Source organism: Corvus brachyrhynchos, unplaced genomic scaffold (genome assembly GCF_000691975.1).
Source record: "Corvus brachyrhynchos isolate BGI_N302 unplaced genomic scaffold, ASM69197v1 scaffold5, whole genome shotgun sequence".
Classification (NCBI taxonomy): Eukaryota; Metazoa; Chordata; class Aves; order Passeriformes; family Corvidae; genus Corvus; species Corvus brachyrhynchos.
Window position 1 is genome coordinate 3,015,843 of NW_008238321.1, and position 24,846 is coordinate 3,040,688.

Here is a 24,846-nt window from a genome sequence, read left to right on the forward strand (position 1 = left end):
CCTGCTGATACACAGCTCAGTGCACGGAGGCTCGAGTCAACTGTACAAGTGAGGGTACAGTCAAGTAAAGTGAGGCAGTTTCTTGTTGCTCTGTGATGGGACTTCATAGAAGAGGAAGTTGATTTTTGAGCATTGTTAGCCATTCCAGGGGCTGTTCTCTGGACTATGGGGTGAATCAGGATCATTGCAGGGTTATTGCTGTGGTGTTCTCTGTTGCAAAGAAATTGCAAATTTCCACCAAAAGCTACTTCAGAAGTTAGTTTAAAATTGTTAGAAGTGATGAGCAAGTTTTTAAATTTGCTTTTAGTCTGAATGTAAAATTGTGTTTTTTCTTAAGTCAGACCTAAATTTATCATTTACTACTTCCTTTCTGTTCTAATTTGCCATGGTAACCATCCTGATACTGTCCTAAGCTTGTTGTTTTGGGCATATCTGTGTATCGTGGTGAACTGCAGCTATCTCTAAACCCTTGCTCTGTACCTAACACTGCTCATCTGTTGTGACTGAGATGTCTTGATATGTTTAAGTTGAAATGTAACTGTCAGTTTCTAACAAACATGTAGTTTCTAAACCCAGAAGAACCTCATATCTATATTCATCTTTGTAATAAGATGAATTAAAGTGGAATGAGGTGTAGAGTAAGGACTGAGATTACTAGAAGCAGAGTCTCGTGTCCTCTTGCTGGGACACTGAGTAAAGAACACAACAAAAAAAGCTGAGAAGGGTTACAGTTGCTGTGTATAAATGCAAAATACCCTGAGTTATTTAGAGCAAAGAACAGTGGTACCTGTCACAACAGGAACAAGTGGTACTGTTCACTGGAAATCAGTTTATGGAGAAAATGACCAGCAGCTGTAACTGCTGCTATCTTATGAATCGGCAATAACCTACCCATGGAGATCTGCTAAACATCACAGGGCAGTAGTGATTGCGTAAGCTCCATTGAACAGGTTCTCCACCTCATTCCATGTTTTTTCCCTGTATTTCTGGTTTTAGGCATCATCAGAAGAAATACAAACCCGTATCTCACAATGAGAGTTGAGTGTGTGTAGGCAGCAGAATGTATTTAAACTGTCAGATATCACACTAAGGTTTACCTTACTTCCTGTGAGATCTGTTTTCCTGCATCATTCAGATGTGGGCCAGATCTACCTAGTGCATGTTTCTTCTTTAACCTACTTTCTCCTTCCTGTAAAAGGTGTTACTGGTATTGCCTTATTTTACCATCACACATTGCACAAGATAAACCATTATTGAAAATGTGGTTGAAAGACATTTTAAAGATATAAAACAGCAGTACCTCAAGCTGTATAATCAACTTATATAATAAATCAAATGCTATCTAAATTAATTTTAAGTCTGATTTTAGAATGTTTTAATTGTATAGCCTTGTTGTATTTAGCAGAACAGAATATTTGTGTAGAGTTTTTTCTACAGCATTCCTTCTTGGACCAGACCATGGCTCAGTGTTTACAAGCACACCGCTGTCTACTGGTCTCTTGTGTTGCTTTGTTCATGTGGCTGACAGCATATGAAAAATGCAAGAATGTTAAGTACATGCTTTCTCCATAAAGAAACTACCTACCAGATTCTAGGAAGCAATGCAGAAGTAAGAAGTGAATGTAGAAAGGGGAAAATGTGTTATGCAGCTTGCATGCTACTTTGCTGTTATTTCCCTAAATAATAGGACTTAAGGTACTCTTCCCTTTTCTTACGGCTTTTGTGACCAGAAGCCATCAATAAAGGTAACCTGGTCATTTTATAACCTTCTTGTGTTGCAGTTGTATCACACAAAAAATGTATCAGAGAGGTTATCAGGGGACATAAGTGTTGTGAATTTCATGGAGTGGGGTCTTTTTGGTGTTGTAAAATATTCTTCCCACTATGTGGTTTGTTTCAGTGCCAAGTGTAAAGTCATTTATGCAATATTTCTATAAAACATTTACAAAATGTCAGAAGATTCAGAGAATCATTTTGGCCTTTTAACTTACAGACAGCTTCTTCCCTGATCTTTTCCTAATCTCTTGTTTTTATGTATAGATGTTCCTAACTTGGTGAAGGAAAGGATTATTTCAGACTTTTTTCCCCGAAGTTTCTTTGATGCAGTCACCTTCAGTGCTTATTGTGCTGATTCACCCAAGGCAAAGAATGTAATCAGTTTGGTTTTTACTCTAGTCTTGCTTCTTTTCTCTTGCTTGCTCTTAAATTTTTAACCCTTTATCCAGTGTTGGTTAAATGTGATGGGAGTATTGAGCTCTGGAAGGTAATGGGGTTTCTGTAGCAGTCTTGTTTAGTGTAAACCTGGCAGAAAGCTCCAGACCATGTGTTTCACTTCTCAGTAACAGAGAGATTTGGCTGAGCAGTGTTTATATTGTACTCTGGTGATCAGCTGACAGGCCTTGCCAGGGAGAGGGGAGCTCAAACAACACAGCTCAGAAACAAGCTGCAGAGTTGCAGAAAACCAAGTTTTTCTGTCCCTCTATTTGCAGAGCTTCTTGTAGTGTCTTGGTCACTTTCTATAAGAATACATTGTTCTGTGTTGTTAGGATGACACACTCTTGGAAATACTTAATTTCTTGCAGAAATTTGTCATCTAGATTTATTTTCTTGCTCTATAAATTAGTAATCAGGAAAATGAGATGTTGGTTTGCCATCTTATCCTGTGATAAGTTTGGGTAAAACATAAGTAAATTAAGTCTAACAAATGGTTGGTTTTCTAGACTTGGTAAGTCAATGCCTGGAGGCCCAAAAAAGGTTAATGACAGTGTCATTTGTTCCTAGCTGATACAAGACTTAGTCTGATGTTGAGGGAAGCATAGGACTCCAAAAAAAGAAAAAAAAAAACCCAACAGAAAATCTCACACCACAGAGCATTGGATTTTGTCCTTGCTGCTGCCAAAAAACCTTTAAAAAGGGCATGTTTCATATTAGTACACTGCTGTCAACACACATGGAGGATTTTGCTGCCTTTATCCTTTTTACAGAAGGTGTCTTAATTTTATGTGTACTGTCTGTCTCCTCCCTTCAAAGAAAGGGAGAACAATTTAAAACCTGTTTTAATTAAATAGGTAGTTCTGCATCCTCTTGTCTCAAGAAGGCATACTTTTTAATGATAGGTCTTTGGACATAATTTTGCTACTGATGACTTGGTACTACTTTTTTATATTTTAAAATTGATTTGAGATTTGTGAATAGTGTGCTAATTTACATTTTATGTGAACTGAAGTTTCTTTATCAATTACAGTTGAAAATGCCTTGCTGTAACTCGGTGTAAATTCTTCCAATTTACAGGCAAAGTCAAGTATCAGATGTTTCATAAAACCAACTGAAACACTTGAGAGGTCTCTTGAAATTAACAAACAGAAAGGGAAGAAGAGGATGCAGAAAAGACCCAACTATAAAAATGTTGGTGAAGAAGACGAAGAGGAGAGAGGATCTGAAGATAACCAAGATGACCTTGATAAAAGTAAAGGTACAGAAGCAAGTTCAAAGGGCATAAGAACAAGCAGTGAAAATGAAGGTGAGTATTCCAGCAAGAAAATGATGCTTACAGTTTAGGTACTTTTGTTTACTTCATGGACCTAGTTGTGATTTGTTATGTGACTTGTTCTCTTGCTGCACTAGGTAAACATGGGACTGTGACATTTGTTTAAGGCTTTGGCTGGATTTTTTTCTCATGTTAAATCATGCTGTGAGAACATGTACTTCTAATCTGATTAAAAGCTATGAAAGTGTGTTCATTTGTGCCTGCAGGCCTTGGCCCTTATCACAATGCTTGCCTTGCACCTCAGTGTATGTGGTTGTGGGCACTTGATAAGCAGACTTGACAACTTTGTAGCTTGTCCTTTTGTGGTGAGGCAGAGCTGTAGCCACTTCACCTTTACAAGATGGTCAGCAGTATTTTATGCATGTTTCAATGATAAAATTTAACAGGTGTGCTAAAAGTGACAGTACATGATAGAAGATGATATTAAATAGTTCAAAATTGAAAACATCTTTAACTCTTAGATTTTTTTTTTTAATTGGATGTTTTCAGGATTTTTGATGTAGCACAAACCTAAGAAGAATTGCTTTTATAGGATGAGTGGTCTTACAGCGTATTTTAACTGTTTATTTTATAGTAACTAACTTCTAGAACAATGTATATCAGTCCTAGTACTTACATTAAACATAAATTGGGAAAAATGAGAAAAACAGGATGGCCTGCAAGCAATTGAAAACAAGAGTGTTATACTTTGACAGTCCTGTCCAAACATGGTTGAGTTTAGATTTAAGTAAATGGTCTCTTTGAGAAGGCTTTCCTTAAATGGTGTCAAATAACTGATGGTGTATTGTCTACCATGATTTGAAGAAAATCTGAAATAATCTACTGTTGAAAGTGGTGCATTTAGTTGCAATGTTTGTCCAAATTCCTAAGCAAAAGCAAGATTTGTTTGTTCTACTGAAAGTCAGTCGGTGTGAAGCACTGGGGACCAGGTGTCCTGTTTGCTGCAGCTGTAGAGGCCTGTTTACACCCTCAGTGAAACTTGATGTCCACCCATGCCCCAATCTCAGCAGCTTTTTCACAAGTCTTATTTTCAGAAGGAGGTTCTATGGCTTTTCTTCCTGTGGTTTGCGTGGGAAGGGAGCTTACTGTGGTTTATTTGCCAAAATGCTATGTATATTTTCTTTACGTATTTTATATATATGTATACATTTCTTATAGTGTTACATTCCTTAAAGAAATGTAAGCCAAGTTCTTTACTGGGAAGAAAATTTGCCTACATCTGTTCATTAACCTTTCTGAGGTAATGGTTATACCTCTTTTATATAGAAATGCATGAGATGCTTTTAATGCCAAACAAAATGCAAAAGAGCTTGTGATAACTGTTAAAAATACAAATTTTGGTGGTATGTTTTGGGTTTTTTTTAGAAATAGAGATGGTAATCATGGAGAGATGTAAGCTGTCAGAGCTGTCTATCTCTGCTGTGACAGAACAGAATACAACAGATGAAGAAAAGAGTGCAGCTGCTTCTGGGAGTGAGATAACAAACTGGAACAGGTATAAAGGAACTGTAAAAGATTTTGCCAAATTGCTTCCTTACCTACCCTCCCCTTAAATCTTTTGCTTTTCTTAAAGGGATGTTTCAAATCTGCTTAAAGTTAAAATTACAGGGGTTCTTCTGGATCACAAGTGAGTGAATTAATACAAAAGTGAGGTGTAGCCTCTCTACTGATCAAGTTTTGGAAATGATCCTGTTCCTTTGTAGTTTGTGCTTTCCTTTATGGCAATTGTGATGCACGAAGTTGGTTAAAGTAAATTACAGAATATTAACACATAAACTAGAATATCAATGTTTCCACTCTGTAATTTTCTAAACCTCTGAATTAAGCCAGAATAAGTTTTTTAATTGTATTTATGGTTGCATTTGTCCATTTTGTATGCACCTATAAGGAAAAAACAAGGAAATTTCCTCAGTTCAGGGCTGAAGTTGGCATAATTTTAGTAGCAGTAGTTATAGACAAACCCTTGTGACCTTTTTACTGTTTCTAGCGTCCATTAGTATGTTTTAGGGTTATCAAAAACTTCTAGTGGAAGTACAGTTTATAAGTGTTTCTGGGAGCAGAAATTGCCTTGACTTCAAAATTTAAACTTGGATATATTAAGTACCCCTAAGACACTTTCTCACAAAGGATCCTGCATTCCTGTTAATAGAATGCTAAGAAACCAAATGTGCCTGACACAAAAGTAATTGCAAATGTGTCCATTGGGAAAATGCACATGTTTGATAGGATTTAAAATTTATTTTTAAACTTGGGAAATGCTGCCTGGTATTCCCAGAATTTCATTCTGTCTCCATTATAGCTTTGTAGTTTAGATTACATTCATTAATAAAGATAACATTTAATTTCATTGTAAAAGTGAAATTGAACCTTGACTTGAACTAGCTTTAAAACACGTTGTTCTAGATTATTGATAATTTGACTAAAATATGTGCCAAATGGCTTTTAGAAAGAAATTGGCAGCGAGTGCATGGAATACTAAAGTGACTGGGATGCTCGGGGCTTGAAAAGTGCAGAATGCTTAGAAGTGAGCTGCCAGTGCGTTTGGCAAATGTCTGCAGCTCAGGACTCTTGATCTCATGATGTGGTCTCACAGCATTCTGCATCTTTTCTAAAAATAAACAACATCAAAGAAGTCCAGAGCTAGAAATAGTTTTAAAATAAGGATATACCTTGTACAGGGCAATTCTGACCTTTGTATTGTATGTGATTTTTTTTTTTTTTTTTTTAATATCAGTGAATTAGCTGGTATAGGTTAAGATTTTGTGTTAATTTGTATGCCAAATGTAGTGTTTGAAGCAGTAGCTAAATTTCTGAAGAGACTTGTTCGAGTGTGTATAGTTTCTCTTCTACACTGGTTGGAATTACTGAGCCTTGTGGATAAGGTACCATGTGGGAGTGGAAAATGCAGCAATCTCCATGCCATGCTGGAACTGAAGCTTCCATACCTGGAATAATCATTAATGGTTGTGGTGACAGTGGTTCCTAGTGTGTTGCAGTCTTCAGTTGTCAGCAAACTCCACAAGAATAAATAATTCAAAGAACACATGTATGGCATTTGATCTGCTTCTTCTATCAAGCCCTTAGTAAAAGACTAGTAAAGGAAGCAAATGCTTACAGAGTTAAGAAATACATTTGAAAATACTTACCATGTAGCCTTTACTATGAAAAGTGAGGGTTTTTTTAGAGCAGTCCAAGAGTTGTTGAAAAATAAATGGAAAACAGCACAGATGGCAGTTAAAAATCTGCAGCTGTAAAAGCTAAGTCAAGCTTTTAATTTCCCTTAGCCCTTTTCCTACTGTGAAAAACAAAAGAGAAAGCTTAAGTATTTTAGGTGTAATTTTATTTTGATGGGCCTCACTACTGGAAAGTTTAAGCTTAAAGACATGTTTTAAATTAGCTTCATTTTATGAAATGCTGCACAGCAAAGCGTTTTTCCAAAGCATGTCAAATCTTCATGCTGTGTTGTAGCTTCTGTTGCTGTTTTCTTAGCTGAAGTTTTTCTGGGTCTGTTGTGTGTTTAGTCTAAATGAGGACCATTGGTGAGGGGGATTCTCAGAAGTTGTTTTAGCCTCAGGTTACTGTGACTGAGATAATGCAGATAGGTACTGTGAAGAAGCATTTGGAATGAAAATGATATCTCTTGCTGCTGTAATAATTTTTTTCAAGTTTCATAATTTCATTAATCTAATTAGTATGTGGGGGAAAATAATGAAAAATGCATTAGTGCATTTTGACACTACAGAAGTCATTTAATACTGTGTAATATTGGTGTTAATGGAACAACTACTGATACCTCAGCAGCTTTGAGCTGGTAAAACACTGGCTTTGATGAAATTATATTAAATAGTACTTTTATTTTATAGGTACGGTTTTAGGTTGTTTGCTGTCTGCTGTTGGTCTGAAAACAAATCTAATGTTATCTTGCGTTTAAGTATTTTAGTATCTTGGTACTCTTTGTTCTTTAGACCTTGAAGCTGAACTCACTTTGGGTTTGAAAAGCCTCCTATCTGAGGGTGACATGAGGCTTGTAGGGCTTGTTTAATGCTTAGGAAGCCTGAAGGCCCTCTTGGCTTGTTTTCAGCATCGCTAATTATTTAGGTTGCTTTTCCTTGAGTAGTTACATTCTTTTGAGATCTACAGTATGTGGGCAATTTGACTGAAGCACTTTGAGCAGTGTTGAACTTGGGCAAAGCGGGATCGCTGCCGGTGGCATTTCTGGTAGAGGAGCTGTGTAATCCAGGCTCAGAAATGCACAGGATGTGCTGCTGTGGCATGAGCTGAGCAGGGAACAGCGTGGGCTGGGATTCTGGTCACTGCCTTGTTTCAGTAAGAGGGAACGTGCTGCTGAAATGTGTCTGGAGCTGCCGGGAAGTTCAAGGGCATTGTTATGCCTTGGGCGCCGTGGCTTTCCTGGGACACACTCAGTGTGACCATGAGGGCGCCACCGGTCTGGAGTGGGTATTGAAGTGTGCTGTGTTCTGGTTTCTGACAGCCCTTCTGACCCCCAGGAACCACAGCAGTGACTTAGTAGTGCCTGCTTCTTGTCTGCTGGGCCTGAACACAGCAAAGTGTGTTTGGTTCTGTGACTTTGATGTTATTTTAATGTATTTTCTTTGAATGTAATTTAGATAATATAAGGATTTTTTTTCCTTTCACTGTTAAAGCATAGTTTAAAAGATAGGAATAAACTCTTTTCACTCAGGCTTCCACACTGTCATCTTCTGATGACTGTGACACTTCCCTGACATATCATTTGTTTGTCTGGGCCAGTTGTGAAAATATATTTCGTTTTCACTTGTGCTCTGAACCTCTACAACTGACTGGATGCAAGCCAGCTTAAGATCAGGAGCCAAGCTGCCTTGCCATTAGGCCTGTGCTAGTATCAGCTGAACCTCAGCCGTATCTGATCTGTCCAAATGCCTTCTGGATTACACTGACTTTTGTTGACTGTCCAGGGTACAGGTAAAGAAAAGGTGAGCTTAGCACTGTTTGTAACTTGCTGTGTGTGTCCTAGGTCACACATGCTTAAACTCAGGAATACAAAGCTCATCTGCAATCCAAAGCTTTTTTTTTCTCTTCAAATATTCCCTCCTAGTTCATTTTTCTTTCCTATAACTGTTGTTATACCGTTACAATTGTTGCTTTAGAACAACCTAGCTTCCTCCAAACTTCTGGTAAAAAAGCTTACTTGTAATAGTAAGAACTTTTCAACTCTGCAGTCTGTTTTATACAACAGTGATAGCAGCTCCTTGAATTTACTTATGTGTACACTTAAAAGAAGCTCTGCAATGCTTCTGCATACTTACTAAATAGGCTACAACTAACCCAGTAAATGTTTGAATAATCAATTCTTGGGTAAATATTATGTAATAAATCCTCTTAAAACATCAGAATTATCGTCAGAATGTAAATACAAAACATGGCTGTAATCTGAGTACTCTGCAACAGAAACTCTGTAACAGAACTCTTTTGTTACAATGCCTGAAAATGTGCATTACTGTAAATTTGCCTCCATTAGCTACATCTGCAGTAAGATAGTTAGCTATTTTTCTATAGATTTTTTGGTAGCTGTTTCTAAATTACTCCTTTTCACAGGCCTTTTCTTGATATGGTTTATAATGCACTGGACTGTCCTGAAGATGATTACTATGCCCTCTTTGTGCTCTGTCTTCTATATGCAATGTCACACAACAAAGGTAAGTGCTGTTATGTAGAGTTAACTGCAACGCCAGGGTTGGAAGAAACTGTAAACTTCAATAAAGTCATCTTCTGGTTTATGGGGTTATTTGTTGCTGTTCTTTAGAACAGGACATGGAGATCCCTAGCAGTCCATAACCGTGTATTGTTCTAAGACGTCTCACAGCAAACCAGTCTTTTCTGAGAAATAACTTAGGTATTTTAGAGGAATGTGTTAAAGATGGGATTAGTTTCCTTATATAACGAGTCAGTGAAAATTTTATTTGTGTTGGGGAGGGTACTGAATTGGGCTACTACAAAATAAAATTCCCATTTCTTTTAAACATATATGAACAGATTACTTAACTACCAAAGTTATTTAAATTCAGGTTTAAAATCAGACTTTGATCTTCTCTGCTTTAGCCATTATGCTCTCCAGATGTATGGCTTGACTTTGATTTGATTTAGGTGCAAACAAATAATGTGAGAATTTCAGAAGCAGCAAAATAGTTTGCATTTCACCAACCACTTTGGGATTTGAGTGTCTTCACCCAGTAGGCCCTATTTAAGGCTGAGAATTTTCAGGGATTCATCAATGTGTTTGGTCTTTGTTGTTCCTCCTTTTCCTTGTAATACAAAGTCAAAGCTAACTTGCCTGGTTTCCTATTGCTAATTGTTCTCTTCTGAGAAAACTGCTTGATCTATTAAGTGCTTACCTCGGAGCACACTCCTGTTTTCTAATTTGCTTTTTTTCCTTCACCCCCCTGAAAGGACTTGACTCAGTCAAGCTGGAGAGAATTCAACTTCCAGCTCAACATGCTGAAGAGAGAAATTCATATAATCATGTCCTTGCAGAAAGGCTCATCAGGATAATGAATTATGCTGCACAACCAGGTATTGCTTTTCCAGGGTTTGTTTTTGCTTCCAAGCTGAAATTTTTGAAGATGGAAAAAAGCTACTTAGCCTCTTGTCTTTGAGGGGAAGGTGGCGTTCAGCATGCTCTTTGATGAGCAGTATATAGATGTGGTTTGTAAAAGACAACTATTGGCTTTTCCTTGGTTGGTGAGGAACCAGAAATTCTGCATTTGTGCTGAGTAGCTGTTTTTATACTCAGAACTATACAAGGATCTGTTGTCTTAATTCCTACTTTCTGCACTTGTGAATAAACAAAAACTGAGATTTTTGAGTGGTTTCACCTTAATGGATTTCATCCTGAAGATATGATCTGTCATACCTTTGCTTGTAGAAATAATTCTTGTGGAGAATTATTTGGAGAAATAGTCTTGAAAACTACGGTGTCCTTTCCTCATAGCAGTCCTTTGGCTATCACCTCTAGGTGGTAGGAAATTTTCCCATACTTTTTTTTTTTTTTTTTAACTCAGATTGTATTTTCAGGTCTGAAGTGTTTTGCAGTAAATGTGAGGGTTTTTTCTTCCATTTTTTTTGTGAAATGAGGGTTACACTGTTCCATGACCTATTCCATGAAAATACGATTTTTGTTCAAGCTACACGTCTTCTCCTTGCACTTCCCCCCTTAAAACTTTAAATGGGTAGATCTGCTTTTCCCCAGAAACCAACACACTATCAAATTTTTGATTGTCTATAGAATAAAAGTCTGTTTGTTTGACTTGCAAAACTGATCTATAGCATATTAATTTGTGCTGATGTGTCAGAGATGAAAAACACATTTATATATGAAGAGTTTGTACCTACAGCAGCAGGAGGGAGTGCAAATGAGGGCATGTATTTATTTAAGTAAAGGCATGTCTGGGGAGGGAAGTGCTGGGGAAGGGTGGAAATGCAGATTATTAAACTTTCTGCATGCTGTGTAGAACATCTCCTTTTCTCTCTTCAGGGGAAAGCTGTGCCTTGTTAGTGTGCTATATACAAAGCTTCCTTTCACCTTGTAACTTCATCCACCCCAAAAGTCTGGGATCCTTTTGTAATTTTAGTGTAGTTCAACCCATGCTGCAGATTGATAAAGGCATCAAAATGCAATATTTGGGCTTATTTTTCAGTAGTATTAATCTTTGCCTTCTTATTGAATGGTTCTGCTTTAAATTTTCTTCTGCTTTAAATTACTCTTCCAATTCTTTTTCTTTATAGCCATCAGCATTGTAAGGCAGCATCAGCACTCATCCCTGTCAGATAGGGGGTGTGACAGAGGAGCAAAGTTGGACAGTTGCGGGAAGAGTAGAAGCATTTAAGAACATGGGATGATGAGAAGAGCTATAACTAAACTGCTGCTATTTTGTATATTGAAATTTTCTTTTCATAGATGGAAAAATTCGTTTGGCAACTTTAGAACTTGGCTGCCTATTGCTGAAGCAGCTTGTGTTTTCTAAAAATGGCAGGATCATAAAAAATGTTCACCTTCATTGTCTTGAGGTGAGTACTTTCTTTCAAACTGCCAGTCACTGCATTACTGGTGTCTGAGTCTTGTAATAATAGTTGAATAAATTTGTTTCATTTCTGGTTGCAATAAGCCTCGATGTGAAATTTGAGCTTCTAGAACATCTTTGCTTTGGTAGCTCTGTTCTGTGAACGTAATAACCTATGTTCTGTTCTCAGCTCTGCTATTTTAACTTGTAGCTTCTCAAGCATTTTTTGTTTCTCTGAAATTTGTATGTCATCCATCTCATTAATGTAAAGAAAAGTGCTTTTGAAACTAATAAGCTCACATAAGCTGTGTTTTTGTAGGTGCAAGAACTGTATGCTGTCAAATTCTGGGATTAAGGCCATGAATCAGGATATTATTAGACAGTTTCTTCTGTCTGAGTTTTTGGGTGGGTTGTTTGATGTAGCTAATAAATGGTGTATGTATTCCCTAAAATGCATTTTCTCTTTCCTAGGGTGCAAGGGAGGAAAGTGTTCATCTCCTCCGTCGTTTCTATAAGGTATAAATGCAAAATGCTGTAAGAAAAAGGTCTTTTACATAATGGGGAGTGCCCAAAGCAGCACTGTTTTTAAGATGGGAACTCCAAATTTGTGAGATGGAAGGAAGTGTTTTGTTGGAGAATTCCTCTCCTTTCTGCCCTTCTCATACCACCCTGATGTATGTCACAAAGGGCTGTTGAAAGACTCACAGGGTTTATACTGGAGATCAGGTTTACCATTGACACTAATATGGAATATATTTGGTTTTAACATTACTTTTTGTTTGTGTCATATCTGAAATGATGATCTAAAGTTTTACTTAATCTTTTTTCCTTATTGGAAACCTTTGCAGCTTTTTACTTTTGTGTGTGTGTTGTAAACAATGAAAGAAATTAATTTTTTAGCCTTAGGCATTAACTTCTAGATAAGGAGCAGTAAATCCATGACAGATTTCAAGTGTCTGAAATACCTTCCTGTTTTTCTTGGAATTCTCTTGAAGGATGTTTGCTCAATGTGGCTTACAAAAAATAAGTAACTTGTGGTAGGTTGACTCTAGCTGGCTGCTAGAGGTCCACTCAGCTGCTCTCTCACTGCCCTTCCTCAACAGGATGGAGGGAGAATAGAATATCTCAAGATAAAGAACAGGGAGGTCACTTGCCAATTACAGTCATGGGCAAAATAGACTCAATTTCACAGAGATGAACTTACTGCCAAGAAAAATAAATTTAGATAGTGAGAAACAAAGACAAATTAAAACACTGCTGTCCCCCACCTCTCCGTTTTCCCAGGCCCAGCTTCATTCCTGGCTCTTCAACCTTCTCCCCCTGTGAGTGGTGCAGGGGCAATGTGAAGTAGGGATTTAGTGTCAGTCCACAACAGCTTCTCTCTGTAACTTCTCTCTCCTCACCCTTTCCCCTGCCCCAGTGTGGGTCTCTTCCTCCATGGGCTGCAGTCCTTAAGGAAAACAGTTGCTTCAGTGTGGGTCCTGCAGACTGCAGCTCCTTCAGAACACATCTGCCTGCTGCAGTGTGGGTACCTGCTCCACCATGCTCCTCCAGGGGCTGTGGAGGAATGTCTCTCCCTTTCCCAAATGTGTTTTCCCAGAGGTGCCATCAGTGTTGCTGAAGGGCTCAGCAGTGCCGTGCAGCCCTGGCCTCCCCTCACAGACACACTACAAGAACCAAACCTAACAAAGCCCCAAACAGCAAGGGTTCATGGGATGTCTGTATTCTTTCTTTTGGAAGGGAGAAGAAATCTTTCTGGATATGTTTGAAGATGAATACCGGAGTATGACAGTAAGTGAGAGCCCTTCTGCTCTGCCAAACCTCAAACCCAGATGCAGCACAGGAACAAGGAAAAGTACTGATAGCTGCTGAGGCCACTGGGGTCTTCATTGCTGGGAGTAGGATAACAAAATGTGGGTGGTGGTTTTGTCTCTGAGAAGCTGTCTATACTTTAAATAAATCATCTATGTGAAAGTTCACAGCTCTTTATTAAATAAACTTTCATTACTTTGTAAAATTGAGTATACAAAACTTACTTTAGCCTACTAAATGGGAGACTGGATTTATTTTTTTTCCCTAAACACTAAGAAAATCTTCCTATATCTGTCTGAAGCCCAGCAAGTTCTCAGTTTTGAGAAAGTTCTTTCTTGGAGAGAAAAAGTTATGAGAAACTTTCTTGTGATTGAAGTAGTCACAAATTCAAGTCAAAACTTAAAGTCAAACCTGGCGGAATTGGTTTTTAGTATTTGGGAAATATCTTTTCTTCTGTAATTTTCTGGAGTTTTTCCTGTGTATTATCAGTATGGAAACTTTGGCAGTCTGGGAGCAATGAGAGATTGCGTGTAATAAATGAGATTGCATGTAAGCACCTTGAGTAAGACATGGCATTGAAAATTCTCAGAATTTTAGAATATGCAACAATGAGTTGTATTTGAAATTAAAGAGGCAAATGCTTATTGTTCTGTTTAGTCACCAGTGTTAAAATATTTTTATAGATGAAACCTATGAATGTCGAGTACTTGATGATGGATGCCTCGATCTTGCTACCCCCAACGGGCACACCACTGACTGGTATTGATTTTGTGAAAAGGTTGCCTTGTGGAGATGTGGAAAGAACTCGAAGAGTGAGTAAGACTATTTTTCTTACATTTGTTCATGACAAAATGATGCCAAAAGCTTTGAGCAATTCTAGGAATACAAATATTTTTCTTTGCAAACTGATTGGAAGCTTCATCCATAAAATCGTAAAAGCTTGGTGAAGACAGATCTGTGTAGAGTGTAAAATAATTACCTGCCCCAGAGTAGAAATTTTTTTCTCTGATTTCTTGTGTCTAGTCAATGCAACATGTTATTGCACTGGGGTTTTAATTTTTCAGACCACGCAGGGAGCTACATACAAAGACATTTTGATGACGCTCAATATATCATCAGCTACTTCTGTGATCTGCTACCTCAGTCTTTCTCTCAATTATATTCCTATAGTAAGAATCTCCATGGAAGACTGACTGGCTTTGTATTGCTCGTGTTTCTAGACATGGCAAAAATTTTATTTTTACTTCATAGTTCATCTTGCCAAGGTAATTTGTGATAGAGATTTGAGAAGAGTAGAAAACCAGCAAAATATCTATTTCTGTGACTGACACAGTCTGTAGAGGTGATACTGACCTGAGCAACAACATCCTTATTTCCATTCTTGGTTAATCTGTTCTTGGCCCTTATCTGGGCGTGTCCTGGAAGCCTTGCAGTGTCAGTAAGTGTAAGAGATACGTTACTGCACAAAATCATTATTTGGAAAGTGCTGTTCTCTGAGTTTCTTTGCATTTATGTAAGTGTATTATGTGAGTATATTCAAGTACTCTTGAAAAAAAAAATATATTTCCAGGAATCTTCTGAAAATATTTGTTTTCATTACTTATTATAAGCCACACAGCTTTTGTTATCACAGCAAGTTGTTTGATAGAGTACAGTGAATTATTTTGAAAAGTATTATTCTTAGAAAGCAGAAAGGCTTCCTGGAATTCTGTTTGAGGCATTTAACAGAAGAATACTTAGAAATGCACATTAGTGGGAAATAACCGTTCCAAGATTTTCATGTGCTAAATAAGGAATAGCTTAACTTCTGTTGGTGGAAATAAAAAAAATCAGTACAAATATATCTGTAGATACTTTGTGATGAACGGGTCTCCGTCAGCATCAGGAATTCCCAGAATGATTCTTTGTTGGTCCTCCTTCCCCAGTCACATTGCAATCAAGTTTTGGTATCTCCTCAGTTCCTGTGCTGCTTCCTTCCAGCCAGGCTGCCTCACCCCAGTTGAATTGTCACAACAAAATGCTGAACTCAGGTGTTTCTTGTGACATTGCCGCTGCCACTTAACCTGCTGAGGTTCTGCTGATGGTTTCAAATGGAAGAAGATTCAATTCTGAGCATGCTCTGACATGATTCAAAAAAGTTCTCAAGCTTTATTTCACTAGCAAGTGAAGTTGTCCCTTACTTTGATTATATTGTGAGTTCTTAACCGTTAGGATCTTACTTCCTTGTTATAGAAAGTCCCTCTAAGTGGCAGCTCGTCTCCTCTTAATGATTTTAGGAAGAGTTCTCAAAAATCTCACTTTGTGAGAAGTTTTTGAAGTACTAAGAACACTTCTTCGTGGGACTGTAATAAGAGAGTGGTAGGTTTCCCTGCAAATTGCTGTTTCTTTGCAAATGGAACACGTATATAAATGAGGAGGTCAGCATCATAATGCATAATTCTTTACCGTAGGTAGAAATCAGTATTTGTTTCAAAAAAGGCAAAAGTCAGCCAAAAACAATCAATGGAACTTTTGTGTTGTTTTGTTGAGATCTGAGAATGTGTGAGGCACAATATATTGACACTGGTAACAAACTGAGGGCTGTCAGTGTTGTAGGAAGCACAGCATGATTCCCATTTCATCTGATGTTCTTGTTTTTTTGGGTTTTTTTTTTGCAAAGGCTAATGTTTTAATTTTATCTTCTACTCCTGTACTTTGTTGTGCACTAAATGTGATGACATGTTCAGAGATGGGTGCCATTCGTTTTATAGGAAATGAATGTGATAAAAATTAATGCAGCCTAGGACAAAGAGGTTTGAGGGGGAAGATAAGTGAGAGCTGACTGGTGGTGGCCCTCCAAATTAAAAAAAAAACCAAAACAAAACCTTGTTGGGTTTAACTTTTGGGTTACTAGACTTTCCTATTCTTGATTGAATTTGGCAAATTTTAAACTAAATTCTTTTTGAAGCATGCTTTATAGTAATCCTAAATAATTTCAGTAAATCCACAGTACATTAGAATCCAGTCTGCTTAAATGGGAGAGATCATCTCCCATTCTAAGGTGACTCTGTTCTTATGAATTAAGTAGTATTATTATCATATTTTTGTTAGATACCATTGACATCCTTTGCTCCACATAATCATATTGCCCTGTTAGATTTCAGCAGTCTACCAAAGTCATTGCTTTGGGGTTATTTCATGGAAGAACCTGATACATGGCTTCCCTTTCCTCATCCCTGATCTGCCAGAAGTTTCTGGAAGCGCTGCCAGTAGAGATCTGGCCAAGCACTCACAGTTCTGCTTCATAGGAGCCACTGTTCCGTTGACTTTAAAAATAGAGGGGTGAAGGGTTTTCCCTTAAAGCACTTTAGATTTGTTTTTCCTAATACTTCCTGCAATCTGGGAGTTTCTGGGCACTGCAGCTGTTCATGAATTCAATGCTTTTACTGTAAGGGAGCAGTTAATTTACAGTATGCCACAGAATTACTGTGTAGGAAACTCTTAAAAAAGCAGAACACCGGAAGTAATAAAAAATGATTTTTCAATTGCTATACTGAGAATACAGTTCTTGTAGGGAAGGAGGATTATAAATGGTGCCTTTTAAAATGTGGCTAATAAAATGATTGTTCTTTGACACCATGGGTCTTTGCATACCATATGTCATGAATCTGTAAATCAAAACTAGCATATTTATTTCACAGAGCAGCTGTTGAAAGTTTCTTGGGACTGTTGCAGCTTTCAGAATGCTTTACCCTGATGAAGACCTTCTGAGAACATAAATTAAGTGCTCCAAGAATGTTACATTACATGTGGCTAGTTTTGATGAGGACAGCAAATTAAAATGCAGAAATCCCCACTGTTTCTCTCTTAACTTGTAGACATCTTAGCTGGACTTGGCCAGAAAAGTTATTACTTTTAAGTTCAAAATGTGAGAGTCTCTGAAGGTTGGTTGTGTAGGTGTCTGTAGTATAGAAGAATTGTAAATACAATCAGTCTTAAAATAATGATTAAAGAAAAAAATTCCGAGATCGTTGTTTTTGATTACAGCTCCTGTGATAGTTTCCCTGTCAATCACAATTGGTGTAAGTGTGCCAGGGAGACAAAAGTTCTGCTGCTTTTGCTTCATTGAAAATAAATAGCATGTTTCAGCTTCTTTCATATGTCTTCACTAAGTTGGAAATTACATTCTACTTTTTCAATTTAAAATGTATTAAAATCTTAATTTCAATTTAAAATGTATTAAAAAGATGTACTGTAGGACAGCAAACTTGGGAGTTGTAAAAGCCAGTATATGTTTGTAAGATTCTGTTAAAATATGTAGTATTGGGTGTAAAAATATTTTAATATTCTTTTCTCTAATTTCTCAAGGCAATCAGAGTTTTCTTTATGCTCCGTTCACTGTCACTGCACTTGCAAGGTGAGCCGGAAACTCAGTTACCGCTCACAAGGGAGGGAGATCTGATAAAGGCAGATGATGTTCTTGATTTGAGTAAGTAGCCCCTCAATTTCCTAAATAGTCTGACATGAAAAAATTACTGACTTTTTTTCCTCCTAAACTGCTCATTACTGCTGTTCTTACTTAAACTACCCGAAGTAGTATGAAGTAGTGTTGAAGTTCTACTGTGTACTGTAGCATAAAAATGTGTTTTCCAGTTTGTGTCTCTCGTTGCCCAAACAGGAGAGACAGGAGAGTATCAGTGTTTTGGCATAAAGCATGTAGGATCCACATCATTGCATAGGTGCCATACCTTGGGAGGAGACTTTGCAATGGGCAAAGCGTGACCCGAAAAGTTACATTTGTGTGCCTTTTTAAATTATCAGTTTGGAGATATTGTTGATGTAACTAATTTTCCTCAATCTCTATTAGTACAAGGCTTTAAAAATTCTTCTGAACATTAAGATGTCTTCAGTGTTTATGCTTGTTTGTATACAAATAGTGTCATGAGGGGGAGTAGAGGTTAACATGATCCAGTAATGGTTTCAGCTTCTGTTTTGATTTGGAAAAATCCTGCAAAACTGTATCAAAATGGCTTCTTTTTTCCTTTTGCCTGAATGCAATGATGGTGTTTTATGTGAGCTTGATGAGAGAGATTAAAGTTTCTTGTAAAGAAGCATTTTTAATATTTTGATGCAAATATGTTGAATGCAAACCTTTAGGTGTAGTTGCAAGGTTGTCACCAGTATATATGGATGTATGTGTAGAGTGTCAGGTAATTCCACAGAAGGTTCATTCCATATTGCTCAATATGCTGTCACCAGAATTATAACTACTGTTGCTTTTCAGTGGCTTTCTACTGTAAATAGTTTTGAAGCAGTTGTGATAACTGTCTGCCTTACACTGCCTGTGAGGCTGTAGGTGTGGTTTTGGTCTTATTTAGCAGCTCACTGTGTGAAGTCACTGGCAGCTCAAATTAACAGCCTCAGTGCTTGGTTTCAGGTGGTAACAGGATTCTGTTAGTGGCAGTGTTTTTAATACCATGGCTAAGAGGTAAATGAGGATACATTTAAAGCTGTTGTTTCTTTGCTGGAATGGTAAAAAGTAATATTATAGTTAAGTTTCTTTGCTCACTCTGTCTTTGCCAAGTACACAGGTTTTAAAAAGGCCATCGCAGTCACCATTTTTTTTTAAAGATTGAGGAAAGTTTATAATGGAGTAATTGGAAGAAACCTCAGTAGATCATCTAGTCTGACCCCCTTGCTCAAAACAGGGTGAGCTAGGTGTCCAGGACAACTTGTTGTCACATTTGTGACAAAGAGAGTAAATCAAAATGTGGTGCCGGTGTCTGACCAGGGACATATCCTCTTAATTTCAGCTAAATGTACTTCATGGGAGCAAGGTGGATTCATGATTGGTTGCTTAGTAAAGCAGAATATCATTCCAGATGAGTTGCCTGCTGTTGGGAAGAGTTCTTCCTGTGGAATGGGAGGTGGTGCATTCACTCTCTCCAGCCTAATGCTAATCTTGGGCTGCCGGCTCTGCATACAAAGGGCTAAAAGTTTTCTGTAAGAGCTTTTAATGTCTGCAGATGATTTCTGGAATTGTGATGACTGTAAATTATAAAATCATTGAAGATCAAGCCCTGAGGCAGATCACAGGTGCATTTAGACCATCTCAAGTAGCTGTTAGATTCATAGAGATTTCTTACAATACAATCTTTTCAGGCAAATATTTTCATAAACACAGGCAACTATTTTCACTTAATTTACATCTTCAGCACTGCAAGCAGCTGAGGTCTATGAACTCTCCTTCCTTGGCTGTATTTCCTAAAACTTGTATTTTTCTTGAAAAAAGTCCAGAGAAATCTTTGATCTATGTCATGGAGGTGTAGTGTCCAGACTGGTTACAAGCTTCATTTTGCATGAGGAGTAATTAGCCATTGCTGTTAATCTCCAAAAGGATGCTACAGTTCTTTGCAGCAGTGTCACACCAGGAAGCTTTTCAGCCTGTGGTTCACTGTAATCCCCAGACCAAATTTGATTAGCAGTGAAGTTTACTGGGTTTGGTATTTTCATCTGAATGTGGTTGGGTATCTCAAGCTGTTTCATAGCATAGCTGTAAGTATTCTTAGATCAGGTCATTGAAAATGTGTTTAACCACACTTTCTCTTCTGTTTTTGTCATCAAGGATGACAGTTTGACTCTTCAGCAGCTGTGAGCTAGAAACAGTCATGTAAATGGACTACATTCAGTTGTATAGACTCAAAGGATTCCTGTAACAGATGCCTAGTAAATGAGTAACTTTCTGTTCTTTGAAAGACTTTTACAGTAATGCTTTACTTCAAAGTGTTGTCAGGTCTAAAATAAAACCTTTCTGTTCTGGAAAGCAACTTCTGCCCTTTGAGTTCTTAAAGTAGTGCATTTTGTAGTTGGGCAGTTGAATTTGTACAGCAAGTATTTTGACCTGCTTGCTGTTGCACTAAAAACTTCGTAAGTACTGCTCCAAAACTAGTATTTGAGAACTCCACAACTCTATTTCATGTTGTGGCCTGTTTGTTGAATCTCCCAATACATTCAAAATTCATGAGCCTAACACTGAGTATTTGGAAGGGTCCTAATTCCAAGTACTTCATGTCTTAAGAAGAATAGGACTGCTCCAGGAATTCAAGTCAACTGAAATAAATATATTAATGGACTAATTTGGTTAAAGAATACAAGAGGCAATAAATAAAGCATACCAAAATAAGACATATCCAGTTCTGCCTGGTGTCTCAGCTCCTTCTCTAAACAGGAATAAATCTTCCACAGGTTCTTACAGTAATATTTGCCAATCCTGTATGGATTTCTTGAGCCTTCTAGGGCTATGAGGAAGATAATAGCAATCAATCCTCATGTTAACTGAATCATGTCCTGTATGTACTTCACTTATTGATGAAGCTTGTTCTCTCAAATTTCAAAAGCTCACAGTAGATTTACACCAGTTAGCGTTAATTATCCTCTTAATTGTGTTAGGGTTCCATATTTCATGCCTTTCTTTCCTACCACCCAACCAATTTTGAATGGATCCTGATGGTAAAGGGTAGTTGGTAGATTCATAGTAATGTTAGTTGGAAGAGACATCTCACTTGTGTTGCAGGGGGTTTTTGGGGGGGAAGAGGAAGTTAGTTTGGTTTTTGAAACTTGAAAACCTTTGGTGATGTAAATTCCACAACGTTTCTGGGTAACCTGCTGCGGAAAAGAATTTCTCCCACCTCCTGACCATAATTTATGGCTGTTGTCTATAGTCATATGACTGCCATTGTGAAGAACTGTATACTTCCACTTGTAGCTTATCCTGCAAATGTTTCTAATGTGAAATACGGTGCTAAATGCTTGTTTAGATGTTTGGATGAGTAAATAAGTTCTACTGTTTTGTATAGCATTCAGAATATTTTACTTGCTGTAAGTTGAACTAGATGAGAGAGAAGAAAAAGACCTGTGTGTATGAAGTACGTGAATGAAAGTATCGATTTGAAGCAAAGGAAAAAGCAACTTTTAGTAGAGTTGTCTGCTGGGAGCTGGCATTGCCAGTTTAAAGTTGCTTGGTAGATTTCAGCTGGTGTAAAGAGGGTGATGTAGTCCCTTTTCAGAAATGATGGGTTTGAACTGAATGGCAGTGAGGAAATGCTGGAGGAGGTATTTTGGTGCTTGTTGGAGGGGTTCTGGAGTAAGAGAGGGTATGTTTGCTCAATGTAAGTGAATAAAATACATGGATAAAGTAAAAAATGTTACCTCATGTAACAAACGTTGTCAAAATGCTGCTGTGATTTACCTGGAGAGTCCAAATAATCTTGAAGTTGAAGGATGTCCAAGAGTCTGCATAGTCAGGTTTCAGACCTGTACAAAAGTACCTTGTGTCAGGAGACAAAGTTTATAACAAGGTGGAAGTAATGGCCTGCAGTGTGTAAGGTCTGTCTGTAGTTGTTAACAAGACTTTTTGAGACTTCCACTTAGTAAGAGAAATCAGCACTGTTGCAATTTCACCCCTGAGATGAAGGGACCTTTTTTCTGAAACGTAATGAAGGTGGTTAGAGAAAGCAAGGTGCCTGTAGTACCCATCTTATATTTAACTTGTAAGATGTCTGAACCACTGTTGTTAAAATCTTTCTTGCCCTTTCTATGTAACTATGATAGGGAAGTTAAAATATGTTAAAAATGTGAACAGAAGCTTTAACCCTGTGTTGTCAAGGTTATTACATTTTTATATATTAACATTTTCTGTTATGTAAAATACCCACACCCAGAATTCTCAACTTCATTGTTATGTAACCTTTTCCCTTTCTTCCTTCCTTTAGACAACAGTGATCTGATTGCTTGTACAGTCATAACAAAGGATGGGGGTCAAGTTCAAAGATTCCTCGCTGTGGATATTTACCAGATGAGTTTGGTTGAACCAGATATTGCCAGGCTCGGATGGGGAGTAGTTAAGTTTGCAGGCCTTCTGCAGGTAAGGGAAGTTGTAGTCTTTGTGGTCAGCTTTTCTGAGCTGACAATCTGCGTCTTATGTTGGACAAACAGTAAAATCAGTATTTGCTTATATATTTAAGCTATGTACCGTGCTTACTTGATTCTTTGGTCTCTAGTCTTTTTTCTGGTTCCTTCCTTTTAAAACATTTCTGATTTTCTGAAGAAGTTTACGTAGATAACCAGACACAATTGCAGATGGGGTAACTTCCCTAACATACGTTGGGCTGTGCTTATTTGAACACTGAAGTTGCATCCAGTTAGGATTGTGTTCGAAGCGCTTTGCTCAAGTAGCACACTAATGAACTCATCTAGAGTTTTGATCTTCCTGCACAGGTAGGGAGGGTTACAGGTTGTAATTTCAAAATGATCTGTTCAAAATGAATGCTTATCTAAGGAGTTTTCTCTCATTTGTCTTTTTCGTGCCTTGACCATCACCCTTTGTTTCCTGAAAATTTGCTATGCTCAAATAATTTAACTCAATCTCTATGAATACTGATTTCTGAAGAAGTAAATCCAAGTTGTACAACTTGCAGAGTCTGCTTTGGTTTTATTTTGTTGGGTTTTTTAACTGTCTTTGTAAGAGCTTTAATGGAACATTCATAGGGTTTTCTTTCAATGTTAATATTTAATCTGTAGTTTAGAAAAGCTTACTTTTTCTTTAACTACTTGCCTTCTGTTTCTCTTTAGGATATGCAGGTGACCGGAGTAGAGGATGACAGCAGAGCTCTGAACATCATAATTCACAAACCTGCCTCAAGTCCTCATTCGAAGCCCTTCCCGATCCTCCAAGCCACGTTTATTTTTGCGGATCACATTCGCTGCATCATCGCCAAGCAGCGCCTGGCCAAAGGCCGCATCCAGGCTCGGCGCACGAAAATGCAGAGAATAGCAGGTGAATGTTTGTTCTGAAACAATTCTGGGAGACAAGACTTGGCTGGCCTTGCAAGTCACTCTGTAATGTAAGGGTGAGGCACAATAAGGAATGGCGGACCGCAGAAACCTCTAAACCAGGGCTTAGTTTCCAAGGAATAGATTTGGCTTCATATGTAACTTTGAGTTTATGAAGTGGATATGTCACACTTTTATGGCTTGCTTCATATAAAAATATTTTAAATCAAGTTTGAGGCTAGTACAGATCTACTAGATATTAAAAATTTGGGGTTGGATGTAATGCGAAGGCATTTTTTTTTCCAGTTTAAAGCAGATTATCTCTTTAAATGGCTTTTGCAGTGTTCAGTTGTAACTAATGAATTACTTTATTTGTGCAGGGAAAAACAAAAGGGGTTTTTTATTGTTAATAACTCCTATGGTTTTTGAAGTGCAAGGGGATTCCTGTAATCCTGGGGTTTTTTTTCTCCTCTGCTGTATTTTGAGGTTTCCTTAGTGTGATTGTGATGTGGACAGCAGTGTAGGAAAGGTTACCAGAGGCATTATCTCTCTTGTTTGTCAGCGCATTTGTAACCATAATTAAGAGGCAAATGAAGGCAAGTTATATTAAAATCTGGTTTACTCTTAAGATCCTGAGCAAACTATAAATTTTCTTGTCACCTCTTCTTCCTTTTATGTATTTGAGTAACAAAAATTATCAATTGTGATTAAACATAGCTCTCCTGGATCTTCCTGTTCAGCCTTCAACTGAAGTTATGGGTTTTGGACACAGCTCTGGAGCTGCAGCCCAACACCTCCCATTTAGATTCTATGACCAGTCCCGGCGTGGGAGCAGTGACCCGACAGTGCAGCGCTCTGTCTTTGCATCTGTTGACAAAGTCCCAGGTAAGATCACCATTCATTAACAAGCAGTTTTTGCTTTGTGATTTCAATCTGCAGAAACTATACTATAATTTGTACAAGCAATGAAAAGCTCATTGTGATGTGTTCCTGAACACATAAACCAGGATGAGGCTTATGGAAAAATTTACGCCAAGAGAAACAAGTAATACCTGGGTGTGTATTCTGGGTATGTTGTGAGCAAGACATCCATGGCAGTTTCCTCAGATGTCTTAATACTTTGCCTTTCTTACAGATCAAGTTAGTTTAAATTATGTTCTGCATATTCAGTATTTATGCAACACATCTGTCAGTTGTGCATGTTTCCTCCCTTAATTTGGTTATGAATGCTTTCATGCTGGATTGTAAAAACAGGTGGGATGCTGTGCACTGCCTCATTTCCCTCAGAGTGAGCAAGACAGAAAAGGGCCACAGCTATTCCTAAAACATTAGCTTGGAACTGGGATTAAAGGAATGATTCTAAATCAAGTAGCTCTTTGCTTTTTTGTCTCCTTATTGTCTGTTTCACAAATTGACTTCTCTGCAGACATTCTTTTCCAAATGGTGAAATTTTTTCCTTTTGGGTTGAGTCATTTTAAAGGGGAATCTTACACTGCTTGAAAGTACTTAACTATGCTGTATTGTACAAAAGATCTCATTACCACTTACTGCTGGTCATTTCACAGAACTCAGCATTTCTCTTTAAGTGTGATTCAGAATTCAGAGCACGACTGAGAATGC

At 37.7% G+C, this 24,846-nt stretch overlaps 1 protein-coding gene across 8 annotated transcripts in view; it reads left to right on the plus strand.

Annotated features, from left to right (window-relative positions):
* The window catches only part of CLEC16A (C-type lectin domain family 16 member A), a 56,997-nt gene that overhangs the window by 11,052 nt on the left and 21,099 nt on the right, over nt 1-24,846 (plus strand). For 7 of the 8 annotated variants that reach the window (XM_017733936.1, XM_017733941.1, XM_017733939.1 and 4 more), the window contains 12 exons: nt 3,292-3,520; nt 4,913-5,042; nt 9,143-9,243; nt 9,995-10,117; nt 11,502-11,611; nt 12,076-12,120; nt 13,345-13,395; nt 14,100-14,228; nt 17,764-17,884; nt 22,167-22,318; nt 23,026-23,230; nt 23,944-24,111. In XM_017733936.1, the coding sequence (XP_017589425.1) occupies nt 3,292-3,520; nt 4,913-5,042; nt 9,143-9,243; nt 9,995-10,117; nt 11,502-11,611; nt 12,076-12,120; nt 13,345-13,395; nt 14,100-14,228; nt 17,764-17,884; nt 22,167-22,318; nt 23,026-23,230; nt 23,944-24,111 (1,564 nt within the window). Of the gene's footprint in view, nt 1-3,291; nt 3,521-4,912; nt 5,043-9,142; nt 9,244-9,994; nt 10,118-11,501; nt 11,612-12,075; nt 12,121-13,344; nt 13,396-14,099; nt 14,229-17,763; nt 17,885-22,166; nt 22,319-23,025; nt 23,231-23,943; nt 24,112-24,846 lie in introns of those variants that run through there. The other variant, XM_017733940.1, reaches the window with a different exon arrangement.